At 41.9% G+C, this 24204-nt stretch overlaps 1 protein-coding gene across 5 annotated transcripts in view; it reads right to left on the bottom strand.

The window, feature by feature from the left end:
- GOLGA4 (golgin A4) overlaps window positions 1-24204 on the bottom strand; it is a 126973-nt gene that overhangs the window by 35674 nt on the left and 67095 nt on the right. For 4 of the 5 annotated variants that reach the window (XM_062216092.1, XM_062216103.1, XM_062216119.1 and 1 more), the window contains 8 exons: window positions 23589-23687; window positions 23092-23224; window positions 21806-21993; window positions 21433-21516; window positions 18671-18818; window positions 7200-7378; window positions 5840-5971; window positions 1295-1450 (listed from right to left, as the gene is read on the bottom strand). In XM_062216092.1, coding sequence (XP_062072076.1) covers window positions 1295-1450; window positions 5840-5971; window positions 7200-7378; window positions 18671-18818; window positions 21433-21516; window positions 21806-21993; window positions 23092-23224; window positions 23589-23687 — 1119 coding nt within the window. The remainder of the gene's footprint in view (window positions 1-1294; window positions 1451-5839; window positions 5972-7199; window positions 7379-18670; window positions 18819-21432; window positions 21517-21805; window positions 21994-23091; window positions 23225-23588; window positions 23688-24204) is intronic. The other variant, XM_062216111.1, reaches the window with a different exon arrangement.

Raw genomic sequence — 24204 nt, 5'->3', positions numbered from 1 at the left:
CATAATTTAATTTTGCAAGAAAAATATCCAATTTTTGCACCCTCAAAATCATGATTTACAGGGTGATTTTTTTTCTCAAAAAAAGAAGGGATTCATACAAATTTTACCAAAGAGTCTATTTTCTCATGAAAATATGAATCTTGAATCTGAAGGAAAAAAGAGCCAATTAAGGCAGTCACAGAACGTCAGAGCTACAAAGGTCCTAAGGGCTTTACCAATCCACTTCTTCATGTGACGGTGAGGAAATTAAGGTACAATTAATTTTACAAAGCTAGCAAGCAGACGAGAGAGACCTCCTAGGTGCCCACTTCACTCCACCATGCCACCTTTTAGAAACGTTGGGAAGGGGAAGATTAGAGCGATGGGCAAGATGTGCAACTGCTTCACTGCCCAAATCAGGGCAGGAAGTCCAAAAAGTCTAAACATCAGTCGGTTTTCCAAACAGGCAAAACATGTCAAATATTGCTAAAGGAAGGGCCAAAGGGCCTTAAAAATGTGCACAATGAGACATATTTACAAATATGTTCATTAAAAAACTATATTGAGGACCGCCATCATGGTTTAGGGGATAAAGCCACTGCTTGTGATGCCGGCACCCCTTATGGACACCAGTTCAAGTCCTGGCTGCTCCACTTCCAATCCTGCTACTTGCTACTGTGCCTGGGAAAGAAACAGGAGATGGCCCAAGCTTGGGCCCCTGAACCCACGTGGGATACCTGGAAGATGCTCCTGGTTCCTGGCTTCAGCCTGGCCTAACCCTGGCTGTTACTGCCATTTGAGGAGTCAACGAGCATTTTGAAGATCTTTCCCCGCCCCTGCCACTCCCTTTCTCTCTCTGCCTTTCAAATAAACAAACCTTAAAAAGACTGTACTGAGAATGGAAAAATTGGGGAAAACTGAAACAGAAAAGCGGCATTAGTATCACTCAACTGTGATACAAGCAGAGAATGGATTATGACCAGGACACGGCAAGAGATGAGTCCAGACACGCAAAACGATGTCAGAGCAAGTGCTGCGTACAAAGTGAGGCCACCCGATGGGGCTCAAGGAAGTAAACGAAGGAGTGGAGACGCTACAGAGCCTAAACTGACAAACACAGGGCCAGCTGAAGGCACAGCACCAAGTAAACACAGGCCCACGAGTAGCTCTCACTCCTGACAAATAAAGGCGTGGCAGACAGAAACGTACCCCACGAAAGCCAAAGCTTCTCTGACGCCTCACGCAGACCGCAGAGAACAACAGTTTTCATACAGAAACGCCCACGGCTCTGGGCCCGAACACTCCTGAAACTTACAGTTCGGTAAGTCTCCGCTTCCTGCTGCAGGTCCCGAAGCTTATTTTCACTCTCTGTGAGGATTGCTTTTTTCTGCAACTCTAACTCTTCCAGGGCCAAAGATTCTTGCTGTTCTTTCTCTTGGGTAATTCTCAAATATTCTAAATGACTCTTTTCCTGTGCCAAAAACAATTAATAGTGCCATCTTAGACGCCCATCAACCTTTAGCACTCCTGCAGCACTTGCATGGGAATCACTCCTTCCATTTGATCTGCACCCAGATCCGCAGAGTAGGCAACGTCTTTACCTTCTCCTCCCATACTCCACTCTGCAGAAACAGGTCCTTTGGCTTTTCCAGTGTGGTGGCTCCAGTTCTGCAACAATTACTAATGACATTGAAGGTTTTGTTCCAGCAATCCCCTGTGTCTGCTATTTTTCCATTAGTTAGAATGTGAGCCAAAGTAACAATGAACGCAGGGCTGGCACTGTGGCATAGCGGGTAAAGCTGCCATCTGCAGTGCCAGCATCCCACAGGGGCGCCAGTTCGAATCCCGGCTGCCCAACTTCTAATCCAGCTCCCTGCTAATGCATCACAGAAAGCAGCAGAAGATGGCCCAAGCACTTGGGCCCCTGCCACCCTTGTGGGAGACCTGGCTGGAGTTCCTGGCTCCTGGCTTTGATCTGGGCCAGCCTTTGCCATTGTGGCCATTTCTGGAGTGACCCAGCAGATGGAACCCCCCCCCCCCCCGCCGCCTCGCCCTCTCTGTAACTCTGACCTTCAAGTAAATAAATAAATCTTTAAAACAAACAACAATGAATGTGGTAAGTCATACAACTGTCATTACCTCTTCTTTGTAGAGTTTGGTGTTTCAACTCTAGATTTAGAAACTAGATATTAAATTTATATAATTCATAAGCAATACTTCACTACACGGAGGAACCCCACATGCCAACACCAAATCAGACTCAGAAGAAAACTACTTGTAAACATAAAGAAAAGATCAAGGAAATACCTATGAAACTAAACCTACAAAATAATACTCTTCAGATGATCTGGGCTGTATCACCCATCAACCCTGAAATGCTGCTCTGATTCTCCTTACTACAGATCAACATTCACACCCAACGTGTTTCCTATTTTGAGAAGAGAAGTTCTAAAGAGCACTTTTGGCATTAACCCATAACTGTAAACGTCTTACTGAACTCCTAGTAAGAAAAGTACACTTATCTATGTATACCTTTTGCTTACGGTTCATATTGCCAAAGCAATATTTTCAGTTCACAATGCTCTGGTGAGGCACACTTCTTTAAAGAATAATTCTGTACAATGTTAAGGGTAGATCAATAAGAAAATAATTTCTACAACATTGATTTTAAAATATTTTAAATATTCTATATTTTTGATGTAAACTATATTTTAAATGAATTTCTATATACCCATAAAAATAAAAGAGAAAATTTTAATTCTCTGTTGAATTAGGAAGGGGCTAGTTATGTGTGCATGTATGTGTGTGTGTGTGTGTACATGTGCTCTCTTGTGATCTCTATTTGGAATATATCTGATTTTTAAGGCCAATACTGAAGGCTCAGTGCCCACAAAGGCCAATTACCTCAGCATGAAATCCATGAAGGTATTAAAATTGGACATTTAAATGTATTCCTGGCTTCATTTAAGCTACACTTTGCTAATTTCCATGCTCCTATTTATACTTTATGCTATTCCATCATAGTTTAAATGTTCTTGTAAACTGCTTTAATTCCTTTCCAGACAACAAAGGGGGAATATAAATATGTGCCCATATATATGTAACCTTCATGACCACAGACTAATATGCCCTCAGCCAAATGTACTATAAACCCATGTGTCCATCTGCCCCCCAGAGCAGATGAGAATTTTTGCTAACTCTTCCAAGAATCACTGCTCCTGGAAATTCTCAGAGCTCCAAATCCAATGAAAAATGGAAAAATAACACATGAAAGATTAAAACTTAAAATACAATTTCTTATCTTTTGGCACTAAAGTATTTTAAAACTGCACACATATTACTACCTTATAAATAACTTCATATAAAAACAAACTATATTTCTGGCATTAACACTTTTATGGTGACTTATCTAGAAGGCTTTCCCAATTGAAGAAAAATACTTTTGACTTTTTATTTGCTATCACTGTTCTATTTATCTGTATTTCATATATACAATTTTAAATCCACAATGATACTTCCCACTCTTCTTCCCTCCCTCTTCCTTGCTTTTTAAAAAAGTTTTTTGCAATAACAAAAAGTCACAGGCTTAATCGTACACTAAATAAACAATTCAACAAGTAAAAAGTAGAAAGACCACTGTTCCTCAGGAGTATAGACAAGGGATAAACAATTATCAAGAGGCCAGAACTCTGGCGTAGTAGGCTAAGCTTCTGCCAGTGGCACTGACATCCCATACAGGCACCGGTTCTAGTCCTGGCTGCTCCTCTTCCAATCCAGCTCTCTGCTATGGCCTGGGAAAGCAGTAGAAGATGGTCCGCACAAGTACCTGGGCCCCTGAACCTGTGTGGGAGACCCAGAAGAAGCTCGGGGCTTCATATTGGCCCAGTTTTGGCCACATCTGGGGAGTGAACCAGTGGATGGAAGACCTTCTTCTCTCTCTTCCTCTTTCTGTAACTCTAGGTCTCAAAAAATAAGTAAATAAAATAAAATAAAATCTCAACATGTCAATTTCACTTTTTTTTGTACTGTATATATTAGCTACCACAAATCAAAGAAAACATATGATATCTCTCTTTTTGGGTCTGGTTTATTTCACTAAGCATAATGGTTTCCAGTTGCAACCATTCTGCAAAAGACAGGATTTTATTCACTTTTATGTTTTTTTTATAATTTGTGTATATATGCCACATTTTCTTTATCCATTCATCAGATGGTGGACATCTGGACTGATTCCATAGTGCAGCTATTGTGAACTGAGCTGCTATAAACACGGAAACACAGGTAAGTTTCATGTGCTGATTTCATTTCCTTTTGTGAAATTCCCAGGAGCAGGCGGGCTGGGTCACTTTTCAGATTTCTGAGGAATCTCCATACTGTATTCCATAATGGCTGCACTAGTTGACATTACCACCAACACTGTGTTAGGGTGACTTTTGCCCACATTCTACCATGCATTTGTTATTTTTTAATTTCTGGATGGCAGCCATCCTAACTGGGGTAAGGTGAAACCTCACTGGTTTTTATCTGCATTTCCCTGATGGCTACTGACACTGAGCTACTTTGTACTTGTTGACTTCTTTTTCTTGTCTAATGGCTGTGGCTAAAACTTCAAAATTATATTGAGGGGACAGCACTGTAGTGGAGAAGGCTAAGCCTCCGCCTGCAGCGCCAGTATCCCATATGGGAGCCAGTTCAAGTACTAGCTGCTCCACTTCCCATCCAGTCCCCTCTAATACACCTAGGAAAACAGAAGATGGCCCAAGTCCTTAGGCCCCTATACCCACATAGGAGACCCAGAAGAAGCTCCTGGCTCCTGGCCTAGCCCTGGCCATTGCAGACATTTGGGGAGTAAACCAGTGGATGGAAGATCTCTCCCTCTCTCTCTCTTCTTCTCCTTCTCTTTCTCTCTGTATTTCAGCCTTTCAAATAAATTAATAAATCTTAAAAAAAAAAATAGAACTACCTTGAATAGTAATGGTGACAGTGGACATCCCTTTCTGGTTCCAGATCTTAGTGGAAAATGCTTCCAGCTTTTCCCCATTCAATATATGCTGGCTGTGGATTTGTCATCTATTGCCTTGACTGTGTTGATGAATGTTCTTTCAATACCAAATTTGCTTAAGGTTTTGATCATAAAAGGATGTTGCATTTTATCAAATGCCTTCTCTACTTCTATTGAGACAATCATATGGTTTCCGTTCTTCAATTTGTTAACGTGATGTATCACTTTATTGCTTTGTGTATGATACATCACATTATTGGTTTGTGTATGTTAAACCATCCTTGCATCCCTGCAATGAACCCCACTTATACTATTTCAACAAATCCTTCATCAAAAATGAACCTTTGCTTTTATGGCTATTGTTTTCATTAATTCAGACAGCTTTTTAAATATCACATTATTTTTTAAACATTCTAAGGATAGGAAATTAGTACTGAAATTATTCTGCTTACAGTAAAAATCACACAGTCATTTTCAGGTTTTTCCTCTTTAAAATGCAACTCAGATCAAACTTTCTGAGCTTTGAGCTCTGAGCGTATTCAGTCAGGTGAATGTTTAGTTTGTGCATTAGTCTTTATTCTTTTGTCAATAAACCTGCCTCCTCCTTACTGCCACGCTGGAAGGCACATTCACATCAGCACATAAACAGCCTGACAAAAGCTTGTTACATCAGCCAACTTAACTTCCACACATAACCACATTGAAATCTCCGATGGCCTTTCTTGACAGCTTGTTAGCCTCTTGGGTACCTACAGGCCAAAGCTTCCACAGTTTCATGTCAAGCTGGGAGGCAAGGCTGAGGGGACCACTTTGTAACTCTGTGAAGTTGACTTGCAACAAGGACAAACAGGTACTCACAAGAGCCACCTTCATTTGCTCCTGAAATTCCCTTTCTCGGGACTCAAGCTTCTTGGTCAGTTCCTCCTCCTTACTGGCCAGCTCCTTCTCATGGAGCGTCTGTAGTTCAGCAATTCGTTCTTCTGAGGACTTCTGAAAATCAGCGAGAGAGAAAAGTGAAAACACCCAGGATACAATGTGTAACTCCACAAATGAATCTCATACACGCTAGTAACCTGAAAGGAAAACATCTCACATATATCAAAAGTCACCAAAGTCATGATAATTTTTTTTTGACAGGCAGAGTTAGACAGTGAGTAGACAGTGAGAGAGAGAGGCAGAGAGAAAGGTCTTCCTTCTGTTGGTTCACCCCCCAAATGGCCGCTACGGCCAGCACTGTGCTGATCCGAAGCCAGCAGCCAGGTGCTTCTTCCTGGTCTCCCATGCAGGTACAGGGCCCAAGGACCTGGGCCATCCTCCACTGCCTTCCCGAGCCACAGCAGAGAGCTGGACTGGAAGAGGAGCAACGAGGACAGAACCGGCGCCCCAACCGGGACTAGAACCCAGGGTGCCGGCGCCGCAGGCAGAGGATTAGCCTAGTGAGCTGCGGCGCCGGCCAAATGATAGTTAAATGAAAAAACTCAGCGTAAGGCAAGAGTGTTGCTGCTGCAGGACAGTCCGACAGGGCAGCAGCTCCACTTTCACCTCCAGCAGGGATGTGCCACACCAGTCAGGATAAGGAAGCGTGAGGGGCAAGGCCCAGGATGCTCTCCGAGAGGGCCCTTCACTGTGGTCAAGCTATGCCTACTTCCAGGCATGCCCTAGCTAAAGATCTTATAAAAATGCCAAATCTCCCCAAAGAAGTCTAAAAAGTTAATATAACCAAATAAATCTACCAATAGAATGGGAAGAGGCTCACTAGCTAGAATGAATGCACAAGAGCCTATAAACAGCACCCTCCTGGCTAGGCCCAGAGGACGAAATGCTACTGAAGCGGCTAAGCACCACCTTCAAGGAGCCCTCAAACAGCTAAGGTGCACCTCAGCTTGTAACGCGGCCCACTGAAGAGGAAGTGAAGCTTACAAGGCTCCAAAGAAGTTCCTGAGTATTAACCTCATTTCCTGGAGTGAACTTGTTACAGGGTCTGGGGAATGAGGCAGCAGACAGCTCTGTCGACCCGTCTATCTTTGAAATAAAATAAAAATTAAAAATTTTTAAAATAATTTCATTGCTCTATCAAAGTGCCTTTTTATTATACCTTGAACACCACAAAACTTTCAGACTGAAAACAAATGAGCTCTTCTTTACAGTAAGACTGCAGAAAAGCATCAGACTGAAGTTCCAAAATCACGCAGCCACTCCTATCCAGAATGATCCTTACTTTCATTATGTCAACAACCTCCTGTTTCACTCGACTCAATTCCTGCTGAAGACTGATGCGTTCCTCCTCACTTGTTTTCTCGATAGCTTTGATCTGCTCGTCCATTTCTGCCTTCATTTGTCTCCGTGCTTCTTCTGTTTTTTGGGCTGTGCTCAAGGCTTTTTCAAGTTCCTCAAAAGCTACAATGAGAACAGCAGAAAACAAGTATCTCAAGAAATATCATCACTGAGCAAACGCGGTTTAATTCAATTTATGCAAACTAAGAGCAGCAGTAGCAGGACAGGTTAAAACACTCACCCCTGCTCTCAGCCAGGAGCTAGTTTTCAGTTATTCAACAAAGCACCAAGAAATGCTTGGTTACTGAAACCAGTTTGTTCACTGAGTTCATTGAGTGCATTAGATATTAAAACTACTTAGGCTTAAGCTCGGAAGTTTGAAAAAAAAATGAACACCACTACAGGTTCTTCACTCCACCCTTACAGGCAGCACCTTGAAGAAATGAAGACTTTGTCCCACTTTTGTACGGTGTGACTCCCGGGGCTTTCTGTTTCTTCTACAGTCCCTTCCGGTTGACTAGAAAGAAATGACTGCAGTACGTAGAAAGGCTCTATCGGCAAGGACTTCTTGGGTGAAACAAGTTAGAATTCAGGCCCCGCAAAAGCAGCCATCTTGGCAAGAATGGTAAGGTCTTCAGAGAGGACAAACAGGTTACCCACACTCACACAAAACCACAGAGCGATGGCGCAGGGCTGGGTAACCTGGGTACCAAAAATACATGTCTGTTCATGTACATGTGAACATCGGCATGCGTGCCTGTGTGTATATGTGTGTGTTGCATAGGTATGTGTACATACGCATACTCAAATACACAACATTAGCATAACAGCACCCTGTGCAATACTATTGTGATGGTTATCCTAGAGGATCTCCTTTAGGCCTCACAGAAAAGAAGACCACAGGGGCCGCGCTGTGGTGCAGTGGGTTAACGCCCTGGCCTGAAGTGCCGGCATCCTATATGGGCACTGGATCAAGTCCCGGCTGCTCCACTTCTGATCCAGCTCTCTGCTGTGGCCTGGGAAAGCAGAAGAAGATGGTCCAAGTCCTTGGGCCCCTGCACCCGCACGGGAGACCTGGAAGAAGCTCCTGACTCCTGGCTTCAGATCAGCACAGCTCAGGCCATTGCGGTCATTTGGGGAGTGAAGCAGCAGATGGAAAATCTTTGTCTCTGTCTCTCACTCTCACTGTCTGTAACTCTACCTCTCAAATAAATAAATCAAAAAAATCTTTTTAAAAAAAGGGGGGGTGGTGTTGTGTGTTAATCCTATGGCCCCAAGTCTGGAGCCAGCACTGTGGCACAGTGGGTTAAACCAACAGCTGCAACACCGCTGTCCCTTATAGGAGCCAATTCGAGTCCCGGCTGCTGAACTTCCAGTCCAGCTCCCCGCTAATGGCCTGGGACAGCAGCAGAGGATGGTTCAAGTCCTTGGGCCCCTGTCACCCATGTGGGAGACCTGGATGAAGCTCCTGCCCTGGCCACTGCGGCCATCTGAGCAGTGAGCCAGTCAGTGGAAGATTTCTCTCTCCCCCTCTCTAACTCTGCCTTTCAAATAAACAAATAAATCTTTAAAAAAAGAAAAAGAAATATACGTCTAGTGGGGACAATTCATTGACATGTAAAGTATTTTCATTTGCAGTGGTATAAGAAATGTAGGAACCTTAACATATGGCATCTCAGGAAAAAAGTCTGATTAACAACAGTTCAAACAGAGGCTTAGGCACAGGAATCCCATTCCCACAGACAAGCATCTGTTCCAAAGCACTATTTTATCAGGTACAGAAAAAGGCAAGAGAAGGCTGGATGCTGGTAACAATTGGGAAATACAGTAAATTTTGTTCAACATTTTAAAAATAACTTCTCTCGGCCGGCGCCGTGGCTTAACAGGCTAATCCTCCGCCTTGTGGCGCCAGCACACCGGGTTCTAGTCCCGGTTGGGGTGCCGGATTCCATCCTGGTTGCCCCTCTTCCAGGCCAGCTCTCTGCTATGGCCCGGGAAGGCAGTGGAGGATGGCCCAAGTGCTTGGGCCCTGCACCCGCATGGGAGACCAGGAGAAGCACCTGGCTCCTGCCATCGGATCAGCACGATGCGCTGGCTGCAGCGGCCATTGGAGGGTGAACCAACGGCAAAAAGGAAGACCTTTCTCTCTGTCTCTCTCTCTCACTGTCCACTCTCCCTGTCAAAAAACAAAAACAAAAACAAAAAACAAACTTCTCTCAGGCTGATGCTGTGGCGTAGCAGGTAAAGCTGACGCCTACAGTACCAGCATCCCACGTGGGCACAGGTTCGAGTCCCAGCTGCTCCACTTTCAATCCAGCTCTCCTCTATGGCCTGGGAAAGCAGTAGAAGATGGCCTACGTCCCAGCTCTTGGCTTTGGATCGGCTCAGCTCTGGCTGTTGTGGCCACTTGGGAAGTGAACCAGTGGATGGAAGACTTCTGTCTCTGTCTCTGCCTCTCTGTAATTCTGCCTTTCAAATAAAATAAATCTTAAAAAAAAAAAAAAAACTTCTCAGATACAGAAAAAGAAAACCTAATCAATTTATTCATTTTATACATCTGAAGTATAAAACTGATGAAATAAGGTCTAAGTGCCAAAGAAATATTAATTAGCTGAAATAACTTTTAATGATTTCTGTTGTAACTTTACTGGCATTTTCCTAAAAACACCAAAATAACAATTCTTAGACAAGAGAATGTTGGAAAATGAAATTCTTAAAGTAAAATGTTGCCTTTGTTCTATTTAGATATTCCTTTAGGGAAATTCTAGAGTCAAGGAGAAACGATTGATACTAACAAGCAACTAGTTTCCTCAAGCAAAAACCAGTCAGGTGAAGTGATGACTGTGACAGAGTGTGCAGCAGGGGCTCACCGCCGGGAAAGGGACACAGGAAAAGGGAGGACAGCACTTGTGACGCTCGGATGTCAACAGCAGCTTTTCAATACTATTACTCAGACTGTATCTTAACACTTTCAAGCATTTCCTAGAAATTTCTTAAATCAGGCCCCAGAGAACCTGAAGATACTTGTGATACTCCTCCTGCAAAACAGAGTTTAAATGAAAAGCTTCTATCAATTAAGCAAAATAAAACAAAACTTTAGACGTCAATGTCAAGTGAACTTTGTTTTCATTTTTTAAATTCCAGAATCCAACACAGAATAAAGATAAATGTAAATGCAATGCTTTCCCCTTTTCAAGCAACAGAAAAATTCATACCACAGGTTCCTGTTTAGATAGAATTTTCATACTTTTTCCAACCATACTCAGCAAATGGCAGACCATTCTTCTGTATTATATTCTAACTTCAGTGTTAAATCCACTAAGCTGGTTTAGTTATAGCCCATCACGTAGCTGAAGCAGGACACTCTGGTTTCTGTCATTCTCATCTTTGCTCCCACTTTTCACCGTGTCAGACAACCCAGTAATTTCACATCTACAAAGAGATCTCTGAAATCTTTTCATTTAACACCTTCATTCAAGTGTAGTAACTGAGGCATCCGATAAACCAACTTAAACGCTAGAACTTTGAGACTGGGTTGAACAAATGATCCTTACCTTCATTTTTTTTTTTTTTTTTTTTTTTTTTGACAGGCAGAGTGGACAGTGAGAGAGAGAGACAGAGAGAAAGGTCTTCCTTTTGCCGTTGGTTCACCCTCCAATGGCCGCCGCAGCCGGCGCGCTGCGGCCAGTACACCGCGTGATCCGAGGGCAGGAGCCAGGTGCTTCTCCTGGTCTCCCATGGGGTGTGGGGCCCAAGCACTTGGGCCATCCTCCACTGCACTCCCGGGCCACAGCAGAGAGCTGGCCTGGAAGAGGGGCAACCAGGACAGAATCCAGTGCCCCGACCGGGACTAGAACCCGGTATGCCGGCGCCGCAGGGTGGAGGATTAGCCTAGTGAGCCAGGGCGCCTGCCCCTTACCTTCAATTTTTAAAAACTAAGAATGCTAACAATGACCAAGCTCCACTGAGCTATAATATTTCTTACTAAACCAGAATTTCTGAATCTATTACTAATGTCTCCTAACTCTCAACATACAGCATGTTCTATCTCTGACACACACAAACTCACTGCTGTCATCTCCATTCTGCTTTAAGTCACTGAATCTCAAAGTACGTTTTCTGAAAAAAGCAACGAAACACACCACATGGGTGCATATACAGAAAGCCCTGCAAACCCGTGATGGGCTCCACACTGCATCCTTAACGAAACGCTGCCTCTCAGGGAGTGCGCCTCCAGTCAGCAAGGAAGATGGGTGTACGAGGGTCCCCTTAATAACCAGAGACGTCTCACCCTCTGACCTGGCAACCACAGACACGGTCCGTGGCTCTCTACACGTGGATTCCATACTCTTTGCTCAGTGAAATGGAGCTAGTGTTTTAACGTAAGTACCAAATAAGTATTTTCTGAATGTCTACACGATGATCTTTCAACTACCAACAGAGGCTAAGTGAGTGCGGAGAGAGCGGGCATGCGTCAGCCGCCGCTGACAGGTCTGCCGACATGCAGGGTGCGCGGGAAGGCCAGCACAGCACACACCCACAGGGGCTAAGCACCAACCGCGGCACGATGTTGCAAGAACACGTGTGTTCTTCCAAAGCAAAATTCAATGTATCTCAGGCAATTTTTATTTTAAACAAAGTTGAATCACTTTGAAAATATGTACTTCTGGGCAAAAAACTAATGAAGCTTAGGTGTGGTCCTTTACCAGTTCATTGAAACGCAAGGCGGGTCTTCCACTGCCAGCTCCTCACCTTCCACTTCAGATGAGGTTCACTCACATCCGTGGGCATTATTGAAATGGACACAGTCTCAGCAGAAGAGTTACACAAGAACGGCTAGCAAGCTGCAGCTCTGTAACTCAACCATGTTCTGATCAAATATTTACTGGACATTTATCACCTACCAAGCATGTGCTAGGTATTAGGTGATGCAAAGAAAATGTTTCACAAAAAGATGGCTGAAGTAGTAAGGAGTGGAGGGGAAGAAAATGGGAAAAAACAAAACAAAACAAACCCCGTTTCTGCCACTCCATTGCCTTTCCCGTCCTCATCCTCAGCGTCCTACAGTCATGACAGCCAACGGCAGAACTCACAAGTACCACATGTGGCATCACTGCCTTCTCCCAGAGAACACCGCAAAATAAGGCTACCAAGACCTCCTGCTACTGATACCATGCAGACGTGTGCAAAGACTGCTGATCTTGAGAATCCGGCCAACAGGGCTACTGTGCGGCACAGCGGTTAAAACACCATTTCTTTAGGATGTCTGCACCCCACCTCTGAGTGCCTGCGATGGAGCCTGGCTCCGTTTCTGATTCCAGCTCCCTGCTAATGCAGACGCTGGGAGACAGCAGGTGAGGACCCAGGTACTTGGACCCCTACCACCCACACGGGGAGACCCAGGCTGACTTCTGTGCTCCAGCCTCTGGCCGGTCCCAGCAGTTATTTGGGGAGTGAAGAGCAGATGAGATCTCTCCCTCTGGCAGTCTCTGGTCTGTTTTTCAAATAAAATGAAATAAATGAATAAAAATTTTTTTGAGACTAAGATGCATTTCAAAAGTGACATCAAAAATTTAAAAAGCTGGCTAATGACATCAAGAATAAGTAAGCCAGTGCCTATGTCAGTATCCTAGTTAAAAAAAAATGCTGCTAGTATACATGTGGCAATCAGCTAAAAAAGAACATAGCTAGTATTGCAAAATGAGTAAAATACAAATTAACAGAAGAAGTACAAAAATTGTTCTTACTTATCAGAATCCCTATACAATTCTCAAGGATTCTTTTATGAAAATCAAGTCTAAAGCAGCAGTTTCCAATACGTGGCCCAAAGATCCTGAGGTTCCTTCAAGAACCTGTGAGATTATCCCTTTTCCAAATACCCTGTAGCTATAGCAGATTTTCCTCATAGATTTTAACCAAAATTACATATTACTACAGAAACAAACATGGAAATCCAGCTCTATTCTATTCAAACAATGAGATAAACAAAAATGTTAAACAAGGCCACTTTTCACACTAAATTTTATTTTGGAAACATAGGCATATTTCATAAAAGTATGCAAATATGACACAGATTTATAATTGTTATTTTTAAAGTGAATTAAACTTCAAAAAAGTTTTAGTCTTTAGTTACTAGTACAAAAAATAGCTATATATAACCCACATCAACAAAACTCTCTGGAATCCCCAAGATCAAAACGCTTGGAAAGCACTGGTCTGGAGCTTCCATAAACCGGAAACAAAAGACCACCACCCAGTGGCACAGAACAGACAGTGCAAGGTTCACATATAAACTGGAGTCTTCAGAAATTCACTAAATATCATGATGCAAATCTACTTTTTAAGCTATTTTCTTAAGTTTATTAAAAAAATTCATTCTACAACTATACTTTGACCTTCAAACATCTGAAGATCCATTTAAATTTTCACATACTCCCTACCCACAAATCTACCTACCAAATACTCTGAAAATAACAGGCTAATCTCAAGAACTATTAGACTAAGCAAGGACAATTTAATTAAAATGGAAATACAATTCTACATCAGAGAAGTGTCGTCTTCAGTTTCTGATGCAGTCTATTAACAGTGACATTTCCTGGAACATTTAATTTTTTTCTATCAGAAATGCATGCAGTGCACAGATATGTACATACTGCATATCTAGCATGGCACAACTAAAACCTACTTTAATTCAAACTTTTTTGCCTGAGAAACATGGAATTTTCTTTGTAAAGCTTATTCTAAGTATTTGTGATAAAAGCAAAAAAACAGCCCTTACCCCAGTCCTGTTCATACAAGGCTTGGGAAAGGCACCATGATTCACTTATTGGCATGTGTGGATGCACAAAAATAAGATGTTTTGTGAGACTTAAGACACCAAGAAAATTCCGTTACATAAATTATCAGCAACAAAAAGCACTTAAATATACATCTAATTCTGGTTTGTTGTATATACGAATATATTACACATTATGTATATATATATATATATAAACTCTATTTTAAAGGGTATATTCCACTCAATGTCTCTCATATATCAGGCCTATACTATATAAATGAATTTTAAAAATTTATTTGCTGCACAAACACAACATGACAATAAAAAAAAGCAAAGAATGTTATGAGTTAATCCAAGTTTTTAAATGCAGCCAATCATATAACACATGAGTTTAGCAAAGACAGGGCATAGGAGAAGGAAACAGGTTTTACAAAGTTACTGTCGTCTAGAATTGCTCCTAATCCAAGCATAATAGTTCCTTCATTGTGCATAATTGTAGCAAGAACACTGTAATGGAGGGGGGAGGAAGGCTTATCACTGTAGCATGGGTTTGTGTGTACGTATGTGTGTAATGATCATATTTAAATCACTTTACAAAAAAAGATTAAAAACCCTATGGGTAATAGTTTATCTTGAGAAAAAATACGGAAAATAATCAAAGATATGGAATAAGCTGTACCATAAAATTGTTACAGTATTATATTCATAACAGCAAAACCACAAAACCATCTAGGGATTGAACAGTAGAAAAATGGTTACCAAGAAAAATGGTGTGCATGCACTCTGACCCAGCCGTCACCGTGTGTTAGTACTGCAGCAACATGTAAAGGAATTCCCAGAATAACGCTAAATGGGAGAAGGTCAGAGCAGACAAAACGTATACGCAATGTGGTCACAGTAATATAAAAGGAAGGACTGCAGAAAAGACCGCACGGAAGTGTACAGAAACCACGATGCACTGTCATCTCATTTTCCCTTTTTGATGATTTGCTGAATGAGTAACAGACAGCCACTCCTACCCTCCCACCCTGTTAGACACACACACACAACAGCCAAGACCTAGTGTGACCTTAGTAACACTAAGCGTCTACGCTGCTGCTGCACTGAGAATGTTGTTTTCCAGACAATCAGAAATGCTGCCTAACACCCAAAATACAGCATTATGCACTTAAACTAAATTACCAGATTACCTTAAGTTTAAAATCTCGGCACTGGAAGAAAAGACCACCTGCTTTTAAGTAACATTCAGAAATGAACAGTACCAATGGTTACAGTGACGTACCTATAACAAACATTTATGTTGCGTTTTCTTTATCACTAAAATAATTTTAACAAACCCAAGAGTACTATAGTGTCATGCTTCAAAAAACCAGAGAAGGAGACTGTTTAAGAGCCGAAGGTTGGTAGAGCATCCTGAGGTTGGTACATCACCATCTTCATAGCCTCAGGATTTCAGCACGGATTTTTTTTAAAAACAGAGACATTCAAATTTCTTCTAGCTTTCAACATATGGGAAGCATGACATCTTTCTAGAAATTACACAATGTGTAGTACAACATACTTTCCCAAGAAAAGTAGTAGGAAATGTTCTTCAGCCATCCAGCGTGAGTAGGTCAATGGAATCAGTGATTTGTCTACAAATATCCACGTGTCAAGAATTACTAACAATATCAAACTTAAGTGTTGCATCGTTGAAAATGCATTGGTAGAGTTAATTTGCTCCCACAATAGTACACAGACACAGCTACTGCTAAAACCCTAACAGCAGCAAGCCCTCATATCCTCATCTCAGGCCAGCTCTTTTGTGTTTAGCCTTTGAATTTTAAATCTGAGAAAAAGGAAACAAATGTCTAGGAGAGCAAATGAACTCCCCAGAGTTCCACGATGTCCACAGACTATTTTCCAAAACCCTTACATGGAATTTTTCTCGTGTCCAGCATGAATAGGAATTTTTCTTTTGACTGGAATGTGCTTTGTATTTGAACGAGAAACCACTTCCCATCTGATCCATTCCATTCAGACTCAACTGAGACCATGAGAGGAAACATCACTGGGGCACAAAACTAGTTTTCATTACAGACGCAGAAACCACCACCCACACGTGAGCAAGTCTGTCTGTCACAACTTCTTGTCACAGCCCTCCGTAATTCGGACTACCAACCTAACTTTTAAGAATATCTATAAAAGCATGCAAGACCTTCCAAAGTGAATGTATCTATCAAATAATTTCAATCTTAATTCTCACATATTCATTAACTTTTAATATTTTGACAGCACTCATGAAAATCACATCTGACGACAAAATACATCTGTGTTTTCAAGGTATAGTACTAAAGATCATCTGGCTGAAATAGTTATGTGGGAAATGTTATCTTGTGTTTGAATTAGAAATGTATTTTGTCTTTTCATCATTTACCCTTTCCAGCTTGATACTGTTCATCAGTTGCTGGCTCCTCACAAAGTATACCCCAATTTTAAAAGGCAATTTAATCCCCTAACCAACATTATATTTTCTTCGCTGGTTACTACAGTCAAATAAAAGCAGCCCTAAAAATGGCAGGGCTGGACAGGAGCAGCTAAGACTGTGCACTCTGTGTTCTCCTTTCTGACACAAACTGTTGAACAACGTCTCACAACTCTCAGACCGCTTCAAGTGCGTCTTCAGAGACTGCATTCTGAAAAATGCTTTTACTGACTCTGAAGGGAAATGTTCCTAGGCTGAATGGAAACAAATTCATTAACTGGATTCTCCAACCACTTCACCATACAACAACTCAAGGAGATGGGGAAATATTTCTGAGAACATTTGGGGTCAACCAACTGTTTCTCATCCAGACCCATTCCCTTCCTTAACACTTTGCAACCTAGTGTCTAAAATAATTTCTCAAAATTGCATCCTAAGATCAAATCCTCACCAAGTTCAAAAACCTTTTCAAAGTCTTAATTCTCCCTTCCCCACTTCTTAAAATACCTTGTAATTCTCTCCAAAAGCCTAACTATCCACAATTCCTCGACTTCTCTGAATAACTTGTTTCTCTGCCAAACTCAGGACCTCTCTGGTCAAGAGCACTGACTCTGAGTGGTAACGCTTGGACTGTACATTTTCTATGCATGAATGTAACAAGTTACTCAACTTCTAATGGCCTTAGCTCCGTATTGGTAAAATGAAGATAATAAATAGCACTACCTCCTAGAATTGTGAAGATTAAATACCAGTCAATACAAGCAGAGCGCTCAAAGCAGAGCCTTCCGTGGCTCACAGTAGCAATGCCAGGCGGCAGCAGCAGCTGCTCCCACCACCATCAGCACCACTGCAAAACATCACCTTCTGGAGAAACCAGCCTCTCCTGCAGGCTGACTCACAGGCGTCCATTCCTGCAGGACAGTCCAGCTTCTGATTTTCATATTCCTAACAAGTCAAGTTCGTTTGGAAAGCTCACGATTGGCTCAAATCCACTATCTAAACAAACTCACCAACTCACCGCCGTCCTCAATCCTCACCTTCCTGTTTGAATTCGGACTTCCTATTCTGACTGCATACTACTTATTTAGTTTCCTGAGTTAAGACTCTGGAGTCATCTTAGATTGCTACTTGACGTCTGCCCCTCCACGTGGATCAAATACCAAGCTCTGCAGATTCTGCCTTTCCTCTCCGTGCCGGAACCACCACCCTAAGCCACAGTGCCAAAGCTCTCAGTCCCCCAAGCCTGGATTTCCATCTTCGCTTCTAAGCTTGACTTCCTCCTTCATTTCTTTTCTATATACAACACTAGTTCCATCACATTATGCGCGTTTTCCGTTGCCTTTTATACCAAAGTCTAAACTCGGCTACTCACCTTTTAGGATTTCAATAGCAGTTCCTTCACAAGCCAACTTCATTTCCCATTTCAGCAAAAATGGTTCCAGCTGGTGAACACATCCACTGTACTGCCTGTGCCTTTGACCTGGCAGCACCTGAAAGGTGTGCAGCCTCATCTCTCTGTGTATGCTCATTTTCTACTGTTTGAGGCCCAATGCAAAACTCATACCCTCACTGACCAGAAGACACAGTCAGCCCCACTCTTCTCTCTCTGACACCTCTCTTGTCCTGGAAGTACTCAGTGTTGTAGCTTGTTGAATCCTATGCTGGTCTCTATGCTTAACAGCCTGGCATTCATAATGGTATCCATGTACACTGATGGTGCACTGCTCCCTGTGAAAGCAGACAATCCCTCTGCTGTTGTTTACCTTAGGGCATCCACAAGGTAGCAGTTACTTTAAGTAAGAGGCTGCATCTGCTTGGAAGCTCCTGTATTTTAAACCTGAATTCTGATGTTCTAGGGCAGAAGTCAGCAAACATGTTCCATAGAGGGCCAGCTGGTAAATATGTGAGGTTTTACAGGCCACAACTGGCCTCTGGTACATACTCTTCTCTTTTTCAACTATTTAACAATCTAAAAATCATTCCTAGCTTGAGCCATATTTATTTCACAGACCACAGTGTGCAAACTCCTACCTCCTCTAATGAGTAGTATGGTATCTTAACACAGCCCCTACAATGGAGCACTTTTATCAGTAGTTAGTTTAAAAGTATTTGGCCAAGCACTTTAAACAACTGTTGAGCTCCAACATAAAGCAAGCAACCCCTGGGTTCTCACCAGCTCTCTCGGACTTTTCTTTCTGTTCCCGCAGCTCCTCCCCCTGGGTCGTCATCTGCTTGATGCGACTACGAAGTTGAGCAATTTCTTCTTCCTTCATCTCCAGGGTCTCATGCATCTGACGCTTTGTCTCTGCGATTACCATGCCCTAAACAGAAGTGAGACACTAACGCATTTACATAATCAAACTCCAGCATCAATAACACACATCAATCTCAATAAAACGTATGATTTACTACGGCATTTCATGGAAAATAAATTAAAACTGGGGTCTGTGTTCTGCATCCCCTCAGTTACCTGGCATGTTATCAGGGTATTTTTGACATGAAAGATTATTTTAGTAGTAAGTTTAATCTTGTAAGCATTAAAATACATTTTTCAGCTAAAAGATTTTATAACTCTGTATAATGTGCTATAATTCTCTCTTATTAAGCAATTTGTAATGAACAAAATAAAGCTTCCTGTACTTAGCTCAGGTCAATAGGAACTACCATGACTGATCTGTGCTATAATACAGACAATCCCAGAGACTGCACAGCGTGCACTGCCTGCCGTCACACCACACGAGCAAGGCTGCTCCACAGAGGCACCTGCTTTCCTCTTCCTTCCTGAGACTCTCTGCTCCCACCACCACTCCTTACTCCTCCACTCTTCCACTCCGCTTGTTGCTGTTCCCTCTCTCTGGATAATCTATACTAGAAATGTAGGTCACTGTGGGGAAAAGATAATCAAATATTTTGTGTTAAATCAGTCATTTAAGACTAACAAGAAGGCAATGGTTCAATCTGTCTCTTGGAAAAGTGTTCAGGCTTTGTGACAGCTATTTTACAATTTTCAGAAGATAATGGCCTGACGTGGAAGGTTGCCAACCACTGCTGTACAGTCTGACTCCTCAGAATGCCCAATGCTAATGAACAGACAGTAACAAGGTAAATCTCAAACCAAAATCATGGACCTCTGGCTTCTTCAAAAATGAAATCACAATAGAAAAGAAAAAACAAAGGATTATCAAACCTGTAGACTAAAAGAAGTCTTGGGGTCAGTGCTGTGGCACGGTGGGTTAAAGCCCCAGCCCACAGAGCTGGCATCCCATTTGGGTGCCAGTTCAAGTCTCAGCTCCCCTTCCACTCCAGCTCTCTGCTGTGGCCTGGGAAAGCCGTGGAAGATGGCCCAAGTGCCTGGGCCCCTGCACCCACGTGGGAGACTGGAAGAAGCTCAGGAGACCTGGAAGATGCTCCTGGCTTCGGATTGGCCCAAGTCCGGCTGTTGCGGCCATTTCGTGAGTGAACCAGCAGATGGAAGACCTCTCTCTCTTTCTCTGTAACTCTGCCTCTCAAATAAATAAATCTTCAAAAATAAATAAGTAAGTAAAAGAAGTCTTAAGAACCACGCCAACCAACTGCAATAAAGGAACGTCATTTGGATCTTAACTCACAGAAGGGAAAAAAATGTGTACAATAATAGAGAAAATCTAAAACCGAGACAGCAGATTATATTAAGGAATTATTATTAAATGTTTAGATCTATGCAGGATAATGAGATTTATTTCTGTAAAACTGAAAAGTCCCTTATTTTAAAGGTAGATTAAAATGTTTCTGGAAGAAATAAGATTTCTTAGATTTGCTCTAAAACAATCCAGAGCTGAAGAGCACAACAGGGACTGGTGCCGTAGAGATGAAACTGCATGGGTTCACAGGAATTGACTTTACTAATACGAAGAGTTCTTTTGTTAAAAAAAAGTTTTTCGTAATAAAAATTTTTTATATAAAGAAGGCTCTTATGAAGTTTATAGTAGAATCTAGCAAAATGACATTATAGAAATAATGAAAAAACTGCCCAAAAATTTCCATAGCTAGACAGCTCTGACATGGTTGCTTTTTCATTTCTTCTCTCTCTTGTTTTGAAAAGCAGAGTGACAGAGAGCTTTCGGTTAAGTCCCCAAATCCAAATGGACGCAAAGGCTGAGGCTGGGTCAGGCTGATGCCAGGAATTCTATCTTGGTCTCCTACGTGGTGGCAGGAACGCAAGCACTTGAGCCATCATCCACTGCTTCCCAAGCACATTAATAGGAAGGTGGATCAGAAGCGGAGCAGCCGAGACCTGAACCAGCACTCCAATACGGCATGCAGGTGTCACAAGTGATGGCTTAACACAATGCACCACAACACCAGACCCTGCCATGTTCCTAATTACAAGGTCACTGAAAACTTCGGCCTGAAAAACTTAGCTCAAAACTGTTTACCTATGATTTTCAGTTGGTTTTGCTGTATAGGTATAGCTGTTACATTAATTCCAAATAGCCAAGGGTTAAGATTCATTCCTTCCTTAATCTTCCAATCTAAAAAGTTCAATTTTTCTGTTCATACTAATATATACACTACGACTTCTTGTTAGGCAACTTCGAGACGAATTCGTTTCCATAATATTTGAAAGAATATACTGATACCATTCCCATTTAGAATGCCTTTGCTATGAATAACTTTCTCTGAAAACTAGTTATGTACTATACATATAGACTTCCTCTGCAGCAGATATTCTAATCTACAACCCAAAATGCTCACTGGGATCAAGAAAAATCAGACAAAGAATCAGCCTCACATGATATAAACTAATGCTAAGTTATATCCATGTCGAATCAAAGTTTTCGGGGAAGCAGCTACAATAATTTTGGAAAGCAGAAGTATGAATGCTGCCAACTGCTTCTAAAAGTGAATTTTTGGGTCCTCTGACAAATTTCAGTATCATAAGTTTTGTTGTTTTACCTTATCTTGTTCAAGCTGTTCAATTAAGTTCTTTGCATCACGCAACTGAGTGATAAGTTTAGTCTTCTCAGCCATATGAAGCTCCTAAAAAAATTTTAAAAATTCATTTCCAACTCTAATAAAGCTTCCCGTATGAGAATGCTAACATTTTCTCTAACTTAGGTACTTCTAATAGTCTACCAGGAGAAAGACATACAGCAAGACTTGGAAGTGCAGTAGGCCCTATGGAGCCCAGGGCACAGGGGTGCCCAAACAACACCCCTCTCCATCCGGTCTCTGCAGGGTGGAGGAAGGGGGAGACCACACTGAAGCCTGTGCGTCTGGCTTCACACAAGACCAGAACCAGAACCAGAACGACTCCGTGCTCCATTACCTTCATCTTCTCCAGCTCCTGCAGCCTCTCATCCAGCTGTTCCTGCAGAGCTTCCTTCTCACTGGTGAGCAGCGCACACTGCTCCTTATGTGACTGAAGGGTCTCCTTGCAGCGCTGAAGCAGATTCTCCTGGCGCTTGACTCTTTGCTGGAGAGCCTCTAGCGTCTTGGCAGAGGCGCCATCTCCCACTGACAACAGAGCAGCACAGCAGGGCCGGTCAGTAAGGAGCACAGGGACTCCGGCAACAGTGCGTTAGCATGCAAGAGTACGTTCTTGTCTCTACACTCTGAGCCATCGCAAGTGGCAGAACAACCATATTTAGTAATAAGCGAGCTAACACTACAGCCCCTTCCAAACCTCCACTTAGTTACCACTTGTTTGATAGTGCATCCACCTCTTTCATGTTCAACTCTATCCCAAATAACACAGTAGTTAACTAACACAAACTGAAGCCACCTCCCTAAAAGAGAGTTTAATAACCATATTTTATTATTTGAAATGATCCCACGTGTCTTAGAGCCCATCTCAAAAGGATTAACACAGTGTCTGCCAATCCCATTCTAATCCCTCCCCAGGAGGAGTTCTGCTGAGGACGGCTCTGCCCAAGTCCTTACGTTCAGGAGTGCGGTTTCCACGTCCCAGAGGGATCGCAGGACCCTCAAGGCTGACTGTGCTGGCACCAGGTGCTCTGCAACTTACTATGGCTGGACCAAAGTTCTGTGTAAGTCTCAGATTTAAAAAAAAAAAAAAAAGCCAGGAAATAAAAAGTGGGAATAGGGAGAGCTGTAACTGAGTTTCCAGTCAAACAACTAATAGGCCAAGGCAGCATAGGCATCATTGAATATAGAGATATATAAGTATTATTTTAAAGCTAAAATATTCAAACAATTACAAATAGCATATTAACAGTAAACAGAACTGACCTGTTGATATGAAATCTACCTACTGCTATCAATAAAATATTATATTTATTATATATTATATTTATTATATATATATTATATATATTATGTTTAACATAATAAACAAATTTCAATTATAACAAAATGAAGTGCTACTCACAGACTGTGAAAATTCCAAAGTTTTAAAACAATTATTTCCTTTCTCCTGAATAACAACAAGGAACCAAACAGCAACAACAAAAATCCTTGCACCTTTGTGGAAATGCGAAGCCCAAGGATACGTCTATGTCAGCCTGTGTCTACCAGTTCACACCCTCCAGTTTTTGGTTTCTGGGTTGTCTCTCCTCCAGTTTTAAATTAACCTCCTGACACAACAAGTCTTACTTGCTGGTTCCACATGACTCTCCACATTCTCTTCTTTAGTGACACTTTCAACCTGAGCTTCGATCTGACAGACTGGGTTTGGGGCATCCACATTCCCTGGGCCATTTCTCAATCGCTGTTTCAGTAGAGAAACCTAAGACACATGCATTTCATTAGAAGACAAAAAAGTCAGGAAAACATATGGCAAGAACCCTCTAAAACACACAGGGACAAAGTAAATGATATTCTTTTTATTACAGAGAGGAGAAAAAACAAAACAAAAAGGTTGTTTTCAATGCAGTTAGATTTTATGTCAGTGATTGCCAATGATATCATAGTTTGTAAAAAGATACAAAAAAATTTAAAAATGATCTTTAAAATTAACTAAGGAAAATCGGTGAATTTTTAAAATAGGTTATTTCTGGAAAACAAAAATCTGGAACCTCTTAGATATCCCACCAAAACTCTTGCATTTCTCTCCATCCCAAAACTCCACACCTTCTCTCTGACGCTCGTACCTGAGTCTGGAGAACACTGATATACTGATCTTTCTCCTCTAACGAAGCGTCAAACTCCTCCTGCAGATGTTTCTTGGCCTGCTGGTCCATTTGGAGCTCCTAAAACACAAAGGAGTTCATAGATCATTTTCAGTATAAGACTAGCAGTACAAACTTAAGGCATTCCAAATTTAAAACCATGATCTGATCGATCTAGTTTTGTATTTTGCTTGAGATAAAGTATCAGCAACAATAAAAGAATAATCAGCATTTAAAACATCCTGTAAGACAATCACACCAAACAATCATCCTGTTCCTAAAAGAACATGAACGTGCAAGAAGAAAAAGCATACTCTGTGGAGCTGTAATGACTGCAGGCTACATGATAACAAAGAGAACAACTTCCTTAAGACGAAAGTAAAACTTCACTTTGAGAGATGGTACTGCTTGTGTTACCATATAGTCACTTCAACTAAACCTACGTGGTCATGTATCAGTCAGTAGTCTTTCACCTCCTAACACGAAAGCTTTAATCACAAACTTGCTCACCCACAAAATGAAGAGGATGGGTGTCAGCACTGTGGTGTATCGGGTAAAGCCACTGCCTCTGATGCCAGCATCCCATATGGACATTGGT

This window comes from Lepus europaeus, chromosome 2, assembly GCF_033115175.1.
Source record: "Lepus europaeus isolate LE1 chromosome 2, mLepTim1.pri, whole genome shotgun sequence".
Taxonomy (NCBI): domain Eukaryota; kingdom Metazoa; phylum Chordata; class Mammalia; order Lagomorpha; family Leporidae; genus Lepus; species Lepus europaeus.
This window is presented reverse-complemented; position numbering and strand designations above follow the sequence as displayed.